Source organism: Vipera berus (genome assembly GCF_964194415.1).
Source record: "Vipera berus genome assembly, chromosome: 5".
Lineage (NCBI taxonomy): Eukaryota > Metazoa > Chordata > Lepidosauria > Squamata > Viperidae > Vipera > Vipera berus.
The window spans coordinates 38,603,875-38,619,365 of NC_138207.1; the positions used below are offsets into that span (position 1 = coordinate 38,603,875).

General features: G+C 36.6%; 1 protein-coding gene across 1 annotated transcript in view; it reads left to right on the plus strand.

Annotated features, from left to right (window-relative positions):
• FARP2 (FERM, ARH/RhoGEF and pleckstrin domain protein 2) overlaps positions 1 to 15,491 on the plus strand; it is a 63,660-nt gene that overhangs the window by 38,155 nt on the left and 10,014 nt on the right. The window contains exons 14-22 of the mRNA XM_081329642.1: positions 4,686 to 4,837; positions 6,651 to 6,740; positions 7,264 to 7,397; positions 9,130 to 9,208; positions 10,543 to 10,780; positions 12,464 to 12,594; positions 13,354 to 13,422; positions 13,525 to 13,614; positions 15,075 to 15,157. Coding sequence (XP_081185768.1) covers positions 4,686 to 4,837; positions 6,651 to 6,740; positions 7,264 to 7,397; positions 9,130 to 9,208; positions 10,543 to 10,780; positions 12,464 to 12,594; positions 13,354 to 13,422; positions 13,525 to 13,614; positions 15,075 to 15,157 — 1,066 coding nt within the window. The remainder of the gene's footprint in view (positions 1 to 4,685; positions 4,838 to 6,650; positions 6,741 to 7,263; positions 7,398 to 9,129; positions 9,209 to 10,542; positions 10,781 to 12,463; positions 12,595 to 13,353; positions 13,423 to 13,524; positions 13,615 to 15,074; positions 15,158 to 15,491) is intronic.

Sequence of the window (15,491 nt, forward strand, 5' to 3'; positions counted from 1 at the left end):
CCTTCCCATATAACTGAACATTTGTCATTGACTGGGAAATTTCTAATTCTCAGTATTTCTTAAAATATTAAACTCCCCTTAAAGATGTTATTTTAGTCAGGACATGTTTTAATATTATTGGCATTGTTGAACAATGTTAGAGAATTATAATTTGTGAATATGAATTTTCAGAAAAGATCTTGAGGAATTACTATTTCAAGTAAGTAAAATATTTTCCTTGGGATATTTATCTATCCTTTTTAATCTCCATGTACTACTATATGAATGTATGCCACATGCTGGGAAGAACATTTTTGGATTTTTATAGTGAGCAAGATGCGGATTCCCTAGTTCCCTTGAATTGCACTCAGTTTTATTTTGATAATTGGTGTTACACAATTATGACTAATATTTATAGTTATTTGTAGAAGGCAAAAAGTTAAATTACAATTTTCCAGCCTTCAGTATAATTTAATAACTGAACTGACAGGTTTTAAGCAACTTTGTAAATGTAATGTTTTGGTTAAAAGATTTCACTAGGCCACAGGTCTGCAACCCGTGGCTCCGGAGCCGCATGTGGCTCATTCATCTGTCTCCTGTGGCTCCCAGTCATCTGTCATGTGCAGTCCAAAAAAAAAAAGTGGGACTCAAAAAGTTCAACCAATCAATTCAAATATGCAGGGTAGGTGCATATCTCGCCTTGGCTCCACTCTTCAGTCAAACCCTGTTCTGCGCATATGCGCATGTACGGACATGCGCACACATTTTTTGCGGCTCCCAGTTTTTCCTTTTGTGAGGGAACCGGTTCCGAGTGGCTCTTTCACTGTTTCAGGTTGCTGACTCCTGCACTAGACAATAAAGCACATGCACAAGATATATGCTTCAGTCTGCTTTTGATGCATTTCAGAATTTGTAGTTTTCATTTACATTCCTTTTCTTAGTAGCTTGTTATAGCTTAATATTTATACAACTTCCTGATCTCAGAGCATTTTCTGTACCCGTTTGATATCTTCTAATAGATCCTATACGTTTGTCAGCGCTTATTTGATAAATGGGGGCTTAGGTTGATACAAAGTATGATTCAATAAAGCTCAAAGCAGAGTTCAACTTTTAAGTGAAACTTCAAGGATATGTTATTAACCAACATACTGCATCAGAATTTTATTTGCTTCTGCACTTAAACTTTGGACAAAACACTGGAACTCATTAAAGCATCTTAAAAATGGCCCCAAAGGCTGATATTCACATTCATCCTTCTTAGAACTCCTTTGTGTAATAAACTTTTTACACAGAGTAATTAATGATTGTTCCCATACTAGGAATCCCAACATTAAAAATTAATATTCTTGCTAAAGAATAAGAACTATTTTCAATAATTCATATCAAAATATAGGAAGTAGAAAGGATGAATAGATTTTAGAAAATGCATTTCTGTTCAAAGTATATGGAAAAAGGATCTTGCACATAGGACAATTCAGCTTTTTTAGAAAGAATTCATTTGTATAACTTTTAGTTCCTGGTATTAAGCCATATGTGGGCCTGGAATGTGACCTTTGTGTGTGTGTGTGTGTGTGTGTGTGTGTGTGTGTGTGTGTGTGGTATGTCTTTTTTCTTGGAAAGATGAAAAAAATAATAATGAGTTGCCAAGTCCTCTGTTTTGCAGTGACAAACAGTGGTTGTGATATATAATTTGTGAAGCAGTGGAGAAATGGTATTAATTCAGTATTATAAAGTAATTGATCTTTTATTAGAGACCTTGGTTTTTATGGATGAGGCAGTATTTTAATAAATGTACTGCTTTTGCTCACTTCTAAATAGATTAAAATTAAGGAAGAATGGGGGAACAGAGATTATTGGAAATCTGAATGGACATTAATAATGGAATAGCTTCCTTCTTTCCCTGAATGTTTCCAAGTGGGCAAACACTTAACAAGTGTATAAAACAAATAATGCAGATTTGCAGTAGAAGAGGAAGGACAGCCTTCAGTCTAAAAAAATAGCCATTTTTGGAACTGATGTAGCTATAATATGCATGTTAAGTTTCCAGAATCTATATGCATGGTGACCCCAATTTTTTTTTAAAGATTTAAATAATAGTTCAAACTAGACTTTGCTATGCGTTGTACTGTACTTTGGCATAATGTGCCTTTTCCAAGTATTTTATTGGTGAAATGCTTATTGAGATAATAGATTATTAAAGGACAGCTAAAACTACTGGATTTTTTTCTTTTAACTAACAGATGTGTGTGAAATTGAAGATATAATCCTGCATCATTTTGGTATACCTGTGTTCCCACTTCTTTGGCAAATAATTTCTATTTGTATTTTAAACAATCTTCTGCTGCTAAAAACCTTCACATAACTTCACTGTCATGATGCAGGCAGAACAAGAGGATGCAGTGGCAATGGAAGACACATCGCTTACATGCTCAGAATATTTCATCCACAGATACAAGGTCTTGGGTAATTGGGAGACAGGGTATCGAAACCTCAGGACAAGATGCTAGATTGTAATACTCCTCCTAGGCATACACTTAAACTAGTGGTTTTGCTCAGGTTTTGAGTCTTTCTACAAAGGAAGCTGTGTACGTTTATTTTATTAGATTTTTTTTAATCCCACTTTTATAAACGACTCAAGGTGGCGAACATATATAATACCTCTTCTTCCTCCTATTTTGCCCACAACAACAATGGTGTGAAATGGGTTGCACTGAGAGTGATTATCCCAAAGGCACCAGACTGAGTTTTCATGCTTAAGCCAGGCCTAGAGTTCAGAGTCTCCTGTTTTAGGCCAGCACCATAACCACTATACCATGCTCTCATACATATTTCGATTAGACACTAATACCTTCCTCAATTTTGTATCAAAAATACTTCTATCAATTGATTTCTTATAATAAAAATATTTTGCTAGAGAGTAACAAATTCTGAGACTATATATTTTAACTTAGATAAATATTCATAGCATTTTGTGCTCTTTGAAATAGCTTAAAGAAAATAGCAAAGAAAAATATTTCCTCCTGAAAAGGAACAATAAACTGGACTGGTTGCAAACTGCATAACAGACATTAATTCATTTCCTCCTTTAAATTTAATTTCTTGAACTAAACTGGTTTTCCAGTAAATGGTTTTTCCTCCAAATAACAAATGTCAGTAATTTTCATTCTTGCGGATCTTACAGACGCTGGCACAAGTGGAAAATATTATATGAGCTAATGTATAGTGCAGATATGCAGTGGTTTGGCATAGAATGTTAATAGTTAACTTCTTCCCTGAATCTCTTCCAGGTGACTAAGTGTAACATTATTTAGCTTCCTCAGACTGCATATTTGTACTGAAACGTCCTTTCCTTCTCATGCTACCTCCCCCTTACTTCATTCATGACTTTTTAAACAGCTTTACTTCCTGAGTCAAAAGACCAGCAGCCAATATTGTAGCAGAAAGCTTGCAGTTGGCTCTTTCCCAGCTTTGTAATCTACTTTGAAAGTAAGTCTTGGAAAAACTCTGCACGTCTGCTTATTTGTATCATCACTGTACAGTGACATTTTTGGACACTTTGACATAACTTTAAAAAAAATAATACAATTAAGAATAAATGTCTCCCAGAGCACAAAGACACATGTTGTTTTTCTAAGAATACACAGGGTGGAATTTGGAGTGGGAGTGGCAAACTACCATTTGAAAGCATTCTTTTCGTATCAGCATCAGCGTAGGAGACTTCTCTGCAAAACAGTTCTGTCATGGGAAACCAAGCAAGATAGTTATTAGTTGCAACATCAAAAATGTCAGCCAAAGTGAAGGTTTAAATAATGATAAGCATTTTGTTTTCCAAATAATAAACAGCAATGCTGTGGTACAAAATTTATTTTAAAAATCTGCCACTCTTGAAAGTGAGTAATATAATTGCTTGCAAAAAGAAAACTCTGGACATCAGCTACCGACTTTCTGTGCAGAGCACTTGATATGTGCCAAATTTTAGAAGGAAAGCTAGAAAAATTGGACTAGATAGTTTAGCTTGGAATCTATAATTAGTAAACACTTTGACAAATTTGTTGCTTCTCCAGTTGTCTCTCTATTTCCTGGGTCTCGTCTCTTGGCAATTATCTTCTTGTGGATGACTCTTCTTCAAATGGTGATTGATAACTGAAAATTGTCACTATATAATTAATGATGCAATGTATTTATAAGGTTGTGTCAATAGTTAGCTTAAGGTTTTTCCAGAGAGTTTGGTCTCTTTTTCCTAAAACTACATTTCCTGTCTCTGCAAAAAGTTTCTCAGATTAGTTGTGCTGTATTATGAAATGATGAAATGTGCATATATTTATGTATTTTTGTTTTTCATTTCCACTTTTCCAAAGGCATTACGATTAGCATGTTGTAGAACTGCTTTATCCAAAGGAGCATGTTAATTCAGTGCTGCACAACTTCGATTATTTAAACCTTTGAATTGCAGGTGGTGGGGGGGATTGACTTCATTTTTTGTTTATCTAGAATTCAAATCTTTAGCTAATACTGGTTTGAACTTGAGCAAATCATAACATTTTCATGGACTATTTAAAATATATGAGGGCTTATTAATTTATTTTAAAGTTAAAGGAGGCAAGAATTGCTTTTACATAGATTCATACCTACTTTGGTATTTTACAAAAGGAGATATTGTTTCACTATTCTCTTTCCCCTTCCTTCCTTTCTTATGTAATGCTTAGGTCCTCAACTATCTTCTTTTAAAGTGAAGAGTCCAGTGTCCTTGAGTCCCCCGTTACAAGAAACCGTGAGCCAGGGCTCATCTCCTCTGCTGAGTCCTGTCCTGAGTGATGTTAGTGAAGCCAGGTTTGAAGAGGATGAAATGAGACATAAAGTAAGTGGGTAAAAAGCAGTTGACAACAAGTAGTACAATTTCCAGTCCTCCTTATTGCATTATTCTCACCGTGTCATTTTCTTTGTTAAATGTTAATATTATTTGTGCAAGTTTGCCAATGCCTGTCATAGTAGTCTTATTGCAAAGGACGCAGTATATTGGGGCCACTTCGCATATGATATCTTTGTTGTGTGGCTTTCCATCCAAAAGAGTTCAGGACAAAAAAGTACACTACAGTTACCAGAAATAACAAATGCTGTATTGTCTTTTCATAGCCAGGAATCAATAAAAGTCTGTTCTTATGAGCTCATGATATTTTTACATTGAAGTTAATAATGTATACATTAAATGCAATTTAAAGCGTAAACACATTCAACAGTTATTCATTTTTAAAACCAGACTATTAGAATAAGGCTCATAGTTATGGGCAAAGTAAGGGCTTACACAAGCTTTTAATGCTCACTTTGCAAATTCAACAAAACTGGTAACTGTAGTTTCCTTTTGCTCAAAATCATGTAATAAGATGTACAAGATGGTGATCTACTACCTAACTGGATAATTAATTATATATTGAAAAATATCCAGTATTTATATTATGGTTCACTGTGACCAGAAAATTATTCACTGCATGATTTTTGTACAGTACTGGTGTCACGAACACACTCCTAATGTTAAGATGACCATTTGTTGAAGACATGCCCCCATAACAAAACTTCCGCCTTTATCCTAACCTGCTAAGATAGATTGAAGCTAAATCAAAATCATCCAGCAGGAAAATTGTGTTTTCACAATTTTCTGGAAAATGTAATATAAACTTCTAAGTGAGCATTCTTGATTCACTTAGAGAAAAATCCTGAAGGAAGATTGGCCTGTTGCAGGATCATTTCCTTCAATGTAGCTCTGGTGTCTTTATGGCTGCCAACGAGAACAGAAACTGCCAGACAATCAAATTTTGTTTTTTTCTGATTCATTTTTTAAGGCTCAGATAGAAATGGTGACCTTGAGGAAGATTGCCATTCCTATTGAACAGCCCTATCTCTAGGTGGTTGGTTTTCTAGGAGAACAGCTAAGGAAGGCAGATCCTTCACCATCCCTGCTTCTTTCGCTTTTCTATACCTGCCCTTCTCTCCATACTTTCCTTACAATAGCTTCTAAGACTGCTCGTGCATGACAGCAGCAATTTTTGGGCCTTGTTTTGGAAGTGAAGCAAGAAGACATTATGAGCAATGTTTTTTAAACTGGTATAATTTATTCCTGTCTTGAAGTGAGGAGGAAGGCACAATGTGAGGTGTGGGGAGAAGCCCACTGACTAGCATTGCTTCCACTGCTGTTTGAAGCTAAAAGGAAGTAGTATTCTGTCATGTTATCCCATACATTTTGGTTCAGAAAACAAAGGAACTAGAGAAATTACACTGGCTAGTTTGCCTAACTGGATAAGGATTCCTGTATGTAAATAGCAAATGGATGAAGTTTGAATGCAGTGTAATTCTCTTGGACATTTAGTCTGCATTAGAGTGCTCATTTTCATCAGCCTTAACTCCTGTTGGTAGTACATTCATGAATTAGGCAAAATCATTTGTATTTCTTGGTTGCAGGTAAAATGTATTGAAAGCAGCCAGTTTGGACGTGGGAGAGAAAGAGAGAGAGAGAGAGAGAGAGAGAGATGTCTGAGAACTAATTGCCCAAACAATACTTTGGGGCTTATTTATCTCAATATATATTTTAAATGTTAGAGCAATTTGAATACAGTAATACTACATGTTTCATGTAGCATTTCTACTTTATTTACTGGGAATTTGTTTATTTCTTTCAGAAATGCTCAACAGACAAAGCATATTTCATTGCAAAGGAAATCCTTGCTACTGAACGAACATACCTAAAAGACCTGGAAGTTCTAACTCTAGTAATTCATTTAAACCTACATTTATTAGCTATTTCCTCTTTCCTGAAGAATTATTCAATTATACTATATGGAAGAATATATTTGAATCAGTTCTGTTTTTTTAATCTGCCTCTGTTACTCATTCAAAGAAGATGCTCAAAATTCCATGGCTAATGTTTGTGCCTTTCCATCTTCCCAATGTTCTGATATAGTTTTGTTGTACTGTATTTTAGGAATTGTAGGATTGTGCAGCAGGTCAGATTTGAAGGCAAAAGATGTTTCTAAGTGAATGGGGTGCTTATCTAACACTAGTCTGTAATCTTTTCTTCACAATAGGAAATTGATTTGTAGGGTTTCATTTTTAAGATATTTTATAAATGTCCCTACATGCTTTTCTAGATTCTTTCATATTAGTTGATCGCATAGTTAATCTTAAAAGAAATATTTGATCATGCTTCCAGTGGGAGTGGTTTTGGTGTAGAAATAAAGTAAATGAATAAATAGCTAAAATCCAAGCACTACAATTCATTTTTTTCTTATGCAGTGGTTCCGCAGTGCAGTTGTCAAGGAGAATGCAATGCCTGAAGGTCTCATGACCTTATTCTTCTCCAATATAGATCCTATCTATGAGTTTCACAGAGGCTTTTTGAAAGAGCTTGAGCAGAGATTAGCACTCTGGTAAGCATTATTAGTGATATGACTATGAAAATTGGATTTCTAGAATTCTGTGATAACCTGACAAAACTCCTTTCCTGTGAAGCTGCATGAATACATATTTGAATACTGTTTGGTAATGATCTGTTCCATGAAATCAGTTTTCTGAATGGCACTGATTTGTATACCAATTGTATAATATAAAGTCTCTATTTGGTGATTGCAGTTATTCTAGTGAGCAAATCATTGTTGTATTTATGAGATAAATGTTTATTTGGGTGTATTTAAAAATACACTCCATATACTTTCTTCCTTATATTTTAATTGGTCAAAAATGATCTCCGAAGAAAATCTAATATTTTTCATAGCCTTATAAAACATACTGTTGAAGGAAGAATACAATAAGCTCAAACATTCCCCCTCTTGCTTCAAATTAAATGTTTATTTTTATGAAGAGGAAGAGAAAAATAAATTTGTTCAGTGGCAAAAAATAATGATTTGTTTAGATAGCAAGATCTGATAGTTAATAAATCGAGGATGAAATGTTTGAGCCTCTTAATTCACAATGGATTAGTTCATGAGAGGGGTTTCAGAAAGAAGGAATATGGTACATAACTGGTTGCAGTATTTTCAAATGACTAACATAGCATTGAAAGAATTGCAGAAAGAAGGGCGAATACTTAGAAACCTGAGTGAAGTTGAAACATTTGCTGGGTCTTATTTATAAACTGCTGGTGAAAGGATTCAGAAACTGAACAAGTCAAAGACTGCATGCTCATATAGATGCAGCATTTGTATATAGTATAAATATGCAGTAATGAATTTTGCTGAAAGAACATTGTCAGATTCATCCCAAATGTTATACTTCACCCATTTATTCATTTGTATTTTATTCTTTTTTCCATTTTCCTGTTTTTTTTCTTGTTTGCTTATATGTCTTATTCAAAATGTTGAATTTCGTTGATAAACTTATGTTAACAATTTGCCTGTTTTCCTTTTTTATATTTTTTATTACAACATTCCATTATGAGCTATAAATTAGATGATGACACATTAAATATGAAAAGAGACACATAAGGACTTAGAAAAAAAATATTTGTTTTTGAATTTTGATAATTCAAGATGTTTAATATATTTCAGAGAGAACCTCTTTGCTCAGGGATAATTTTGGGTGAGTTCAGAGACAGATTTGAAATTCTGAATGGAAAAGGAGACTATTCCTCCATTCCAGAAGTGCTAAGCTTGTAAGCCGCCCTGAGTCTTCGGAGAAGGGCGGGATATAAATGTAATAAAAATAAATAAAATAAATAAATAAAATGAATGTTATCACTGAAAAAAGGAACTGCTCTCCAAAATGCATTGCAGTACCTAGGACAGGGGTAGGCAACCTCGGCTCTTTTATGACTCATGGACTTCAACTCCCAGAATTCCTGAGCCAGCTTGGCTGGCTCAGGAATTCTGGGAGTTGAAGTCCATGAGTCATAAAAGAGCCAAGGTTGCCTACCCCTGACCTAGGAGATTGCCTTTCTGGGAGATTTGTCTTTCTTGCTCATATATTCAGATTAAACTACAAAGCAGAAGAATGATTAACCTGCTGAGAAATTACTGCAAACAAGTTACAGTGTTTCTTTCAAAGTTACTGTGGGTATCTTATTAGCTTTGGAAGAAGAGCTGTTGTATCTATTGGTTGGCTCTGAAAAATAATTTTAGACTCAAGTCTTCCCTAGAGCTCACTTTTTCACTCTCTCAATTGTAGGGAAGGACGATCAAGTTCAGGTAAAGGAGATTGTCAGCGGATTGGTGATGTCATGTTGAGAAATGTGCAAATATTGAAGGTATGGAATATCTATAACTCAGAAGAATCTTGTGTTCCTTCCCCCCCACACACACTCATTCTCATTAATATGGTGCTTATGTGTTTTAATGATAAAAATGGCAAATGTTATGTAGGAAATTTAGATACTACAGGATCCAATCTAGGCTGGTCACTGGGATCAGATGTTTAGTCTTCTTAGCTTTTGGACTCATGCTGGAAATTATCCACAGGGAACTTCTCTCTCACCAGAATGTGTGCTTTGGGCTATACTGTGTGTAGTATTTATGTGTTACCTGGTTGTGCATGGCATTGTAAAGATCGCTTGGAATGGGAGATACTTTCGATGTAATCTACTAGATCCCTTGCATGGATTGCATCTGTGATTATGTAGGACAGACGGGGAGGAAGCTAACCAACAGGTTGCAAGAAGACAAGCGAGCGGTCAGACAAGGAGATCCAAACTGATTGGTAGTCTCACATTGCAATGAACAAGGACAGACATTTAATTTCACAGCAATTAAGATCGTTGGCCATGCAGGTACACAGAGAGCCAGGGAAATGATTGAAGCCTGGGAAACAGGCCTCTTGTCACTGAACAGGAGTGCTGATTTACCACCAACTTACAGGTACTTGTGAACCGAAGACTTGGCAGCACAAGAAACAACAGCCAATGGACTCAATAGCCAGCCATCAACACATCGATCAACAACTAAAAAGCCACACATAAACAGGCATCACATAAACACTACACATAGTATAGCCCAAAACACACATTTCTGTGAGAGAGAAGATCCTCGAGGATGCACTTCAGAATGAGTCCGAAAGCTCAGAAGACTAAACCTCTGGTCCTGGTGACCGCCCCAGATTGGATCCTGCAACATTATCCTAGAGCGTGTATATTTGTCTTCATTTGTGAGATTTAGATATTGTAACTTTACCACAGAAAAATTGTAATTTAAATATCAATAGACAGTCTAAAAAATTAATCTGCATGCTACCACATATATAGAGAAAATTATAGCTATATATGATTATCTAAAATTATATATTACTACTTTGAAAATGTTATAGTGATTCTAAAATGCAGCAAATTCTGGCATTCTCTGATGAATTGTAGGCTATAAAATCTCCATTGTTCATTCATATATTTATTGAGATTCTTAAACTTACAAAATATGTCTAATATTTTGCCTTGAATAAAGATAGAATTCACATTTCTAAAGATTTATTGTAAATTTTTATTGTTGCAGACTGATTGATTGAAATTCCTTTTTAAAGAAGTATTGTTTTTTCAATAATTGAATATTGCATGATTTTATAATCTTTATAGCTGTGTCTTCTGTGATCCCATAGGAATTTACCAACTATCTGCAAAAACATGATGAAGTCTTGATGGAGCTTGAGAAAGCAACCAAACGTATTAAGAAACTGGAAATAGTTTATAAGGAATTTGAACTCCAAAGAGTTTGCTATTTACCCCTTAACACATTCCTGCTCAAGCCTATCCACAGGATAATGTACTACAAGTTGATCTTGGGAAGACTTTGTAAACACTATCCAGCAGATCATCGAGACTACACTGACTGCAGGAGTGAGTAATAGATCAAGCAAATGCTTACAAAGCATTTAGCTGACATTTTTGTTTTCTTATTTGATGTTGCTAACTGAAATTGAGTTGGTGAAATTATATGGCTACAGAATTAGTTCATTCAATTTTGTCACCTGAATCTTTTGACTATAAAATAATAAAATACATTTTAACACCTTCCTCACAGTCACCCATTTTTAGTCACCCATTTGGATCACTGCTCTACATGGGGAAGCCACAATTGGTCCAGAATGCAGCAGCACATGTAGAGTGCAGCAGCACACACAATCCCAAAGGTGCTTTTTCAAGAGGCAACTGGACTTCCTTATTATTCTTTGAAGACATTTCGCTTCTTATCCAAGAAATTATTTCAGCTCTGACTGGATGGTGGAGAATGGAAGCATTTATGTTTCTTGCAGATAGCTGGTCATTTCCATTCTTTTAGAAAATTGTTGAGGCCACTTGGAGGTTTGTCTGTGTCCTCAGGGTCACCTGAGTAGTGCAGATGGGTGTGGAGCCTTCTTGGAACTGCTGAAAGGACTGTGTTGTGGAGCTGTACTTTCTGCAGGATGTTTTCTGCCCTGTGTCCCTTCACTGTTGAACACAGGAGCAGGCTGTTGGGGATAAGTCTGTGTTGTCTGCATCTCAAACTGAAGCACAAATAGTTCCTGTAGAGTGCAATTTTTATGGAAATTCATTCATACTCCTGCAGCATTCAAGGGTGTTCATCCCAAAGTGCATAGTAAATGTCTATGGAGATTCTCAGTCTTCCAGGTCATGGTTGTCCCAAAGGTGCTTTTTGAAGAGGCAACTGGACTTCCTTGTTTTTCTTTTCTTTCTCTTCTCATCCCAAAAAACTTCTTCAGCTTTGAAAAAGCAGCTTTGAGACAACCATGACCTGGATGGCTAAGAATCTCCATAAGCTTTCACACACAATTTTGGTGCCCAACAGTTCACCCAGTAATATCACTGCTGCATGAACTGCATTGGTTTCCAGTTGCTTTTGGGGTGCAATTCAAAGTACTGATTATCACCGTTAATGTCGTACAGGACACAGAGCCAGTTTACTTTTGGAACTGCCTCCCTCTGAGGGTATCTGCCCATCCTACTAGGTTAGATATGATGCACATGCTCCAGGTTCTCTCCCTTGAATTTTACATTTTGATGGGACATTGAAAGCATGCCTTCCCAGTGGCTAACCTAGCCCTTTGGAACAGCCTCTCCTCCAATATCAGGGGGATCCTTACTGTTGTAGTCTTCTGGAGGACTGTGAAGACCTGTCTCCATGCGTCCCCCCTCCCTCTCTCGGTCACAGCATTGGGCTAGGCTAGGGTGAGGGGTTGAGCTGTGAGGATATTTTTTCAGGCATTTGGAGATGATTCTTTTAATTATGATTTATGGATTGTTGTGAGCCACTGAGAGTCATTATATGAGATAGAGGGCCATGTAATTGCTGTGAACATTTTGGGTATCCAGGTAAAAATAAGTAGTTAAATTGTATGATATCTCAGAATTATGTTTCTCAATAATCCTCACATTTAGTAGGTTTGTATGTGTTTAATTCAGAGAAAATTTGATTTTTTTAAAAAAGAGATGTACTGATGATATCTTAAAGTATGCTGTAACTTCATCCTTGATGTTCTGATTGTTTGCCCTTGGGTGGGAATTTTTGGGGTAATTCTGTAGATGCACTGAAGGAAATAGCAGAAATGACATCACAACTTCAAAGCAGTTTGATCCGGTTGGAGAATTTCCAGAAGCTAATAGAGCTGCAGCATGATCTTCTTGGCACCGATAATCTCATAGCACCTGGAAGGGTAATCGGTTCTCTTCTGTGTTGCAATCTTCTTTGTTTTTACACAGTATATTGAACTGGTGTGCTGCTTACTTATATCCTATATCCTTGCTGTAGGCATTTGTTCTGTTACTTTAGAGTTAACTTAGGCTAACGTTTTGCTGCTTATCAGTGAAATTATACTTGCATGTACCTTCTAAAATGTGTTTCTAATATATTTTAACCTTATCCTGAGAAAGGCTCATTGAAAGGCTCATATTGAAGATATCAAGAGTATTGTTTTAATGTTTTGTTCCATGTTAGTCTGCAGAGGCAATTAGGGCAGATTCTAAGTTTCATTCTTTAGACAGCATCTCTTCCCTTGGCCATTCTCACATTCCACACGAGTACAGCTGGACATAGAGTGACAGCTGCTGGGAGGGAGAGGGTACACAAGGGCATGCTGGTGGCCAATAAGCAGAATGCAAGCACAGTGGGGCTGGGGAAGGGTGGGTGGCTGGGTGGGGAAGAGCTGCCCAAGTAGCTTATAAACTTCCCTGCTGGCTTCCCCATTGAAGGGAAGGTCACAAATTGCAATCCCATGACCATGGGATGCTACAACTGTCATAAGTACAAACTGGTTGCCAAGCATCCAGATAGTGATCATAAGACTGTGGAGTATTAAGGTCGCTGGAATTTCAAGAATCAGTTCAGCACTGTTGTAATTTTGAACTGTTATTGAATCAATAGTAGTTATGCGAGGACTATTGGAGCCAATTTTTCTTGTTTAATTGTTCCACAGGAATTTATTCGAGAGGGTTGTTTGTACAAACTTACCAAAAAGGGCTTGCAGCAAAGGATGTTCTTTCTGGTGAGTTGAAACCTTTGCTCAAGGCTGTCACAAAACACAGCTGTAATCAAAGGTTGTTTTTAAAAGACAAAAAGGTTTGACAAACAAAAATGCCTGCCTCAGTTTTCAGATACGCTGCTGTATACAAGTAAAGGTGTAACAGGGACCAATCAGTTCAAAATACGAGGACATCTTCCTCTGCATGGGATGCTGGTGAGTAGCTCTTCATACAGCTACCAAACATTAAGATAGTATGATCTCTCTCCTCTTAATTTATACTTTTTTCATTATAGTTAACTATTAAACTATTATGTTTAACTATTAAGTTATTTGTAAAAATAACAAAGGTGGGATAGAAACAAATGAGGTAAATAAATAAATAATCATTGCCAATTGGATATTCCTGGTGGCTCTGGAATTTTTTAAAAATGTTCTTACAATTTTTGTATGAAATAGAAGAGCAAACTTTGTCAATTTTCTGGTGTCAGAACAATTAAGAAACTAAGGATGAACTTATCATTATGCTGTTCTTTGTACACCTCCGTGGATGTTGCAATTTCTGTTACTCCCACACCTGGGCATTGCATGCTCTTTTACTTTCCAATGAAACTTTTTTCTGTGTTTTATGTTTGATTTTCAGCTGATAGTTCTGGATCCTCCGGTAAGTAATAAGCAAGACAAATAGGACTGCTATGTTTAGACCTATTAAAGTGGCAACGTAATTGTAGCTACTAGTTTTACCCTCTAGAACAGAGGTCTCAAACTTTGGGCAACAGGCCAAGTATGTCATTCAGTTCAGTCATTCATGAACTCATACAACAGGGGAGACAGAAGTAGGGCAACAGCTTATAAATCTTCCCTTAGGTTAACGAAGGAGCATACTGTACAAGGGACTCATATTCACAGCTCTGGGGAGGCCAGGCAAAGGAGTGACCGCCTGGGACTGGCTGAAGTAGGAGCAAGAAGGGAAGGCACTTTTGCTGCTCCTCAATTCAAAAGCCAGATGTCTCTTATCCAGAACGAATGTCAATCACCTGTCATGATTGCTCTTGTGTACCTTTAAATCTCCTACTCTTCCTGTGTAACCCTAACCTCAGTTGCTTAGGAATGTGTAGTTTTGTAATTCTCTGCAGCTGTCTTTTTGATGCTGCTTAGAGGCTTTTGTATTAATGTAAGAAAATGTTTCCTTACTGTGGATGTCAGGCTAATGAAGTAGTCTTCAAGAAGCCCCATGAGGATAAAAGTTTGTGTCAGCCTTACTAGATAGACGAGACAGGAAACAAAACCAGATGAGCTAATTTTTACTTTATTATAAAGTGACATTAAGAGAAACTTGCAGGTCTGAAAGTACTTCTCTTCCCCATTCCCTTTACAGCCCAAGAAACCAGGGAAGGTCTCTTCTAAGCCTCTTGCCCCACTCACACTCCTTCTGTGAGCTAAGCTGCCCTTTACCTGACCGGTCCTTTGTATCTTGTTGCCCTGTCTCCCAAGATCATTCCCTCCTAATATTACAGTTTGAGACCCCTCAATTAGAAGGTAAATAGCCGTTAAATTAACAGCGCTTTTAAAAAAATATCTGATAGGTAGATTGCCACAATTTTCATGCCATTTCTTTTATTTCAGAACACATGGCATTGTCCGTTGAGTGACCAGGCATGTTTCTGTTGTTACAGGTGGAAGAGAGTGAAAATGAATGGTCTGTCCCTCATTGCTTCACAATCTATTCAGCTCAAAAAACTGTAGTAGTGGCAGCAAGGTAAGAAGCTGCTCAGTAGATCATCGGTGCCAAGAAAGTGATATGTATGTTAATAGTTCCAAAGGAATATGGATGCATGCACAGAGAATACAGGCATACCATCCCAACTCTGTTCCAGACTATGCAAAGAAGACTCAGATTTCATGCTTCTCCAAGTTATGGCAGAGTGGATGCATTGAGACAAAGTTCCTATCTGGAGGAACATCCAGAGAAATAAATTGCATCCTGCACCCTAAATTTTGATATTTGCTAATATGATTGTTGTTCCCTCTCTTCCTTTTGTTACCTCAGATTTCAGAAGAATTGGAAAAAATATTGAGATGTGTGGTTGTGT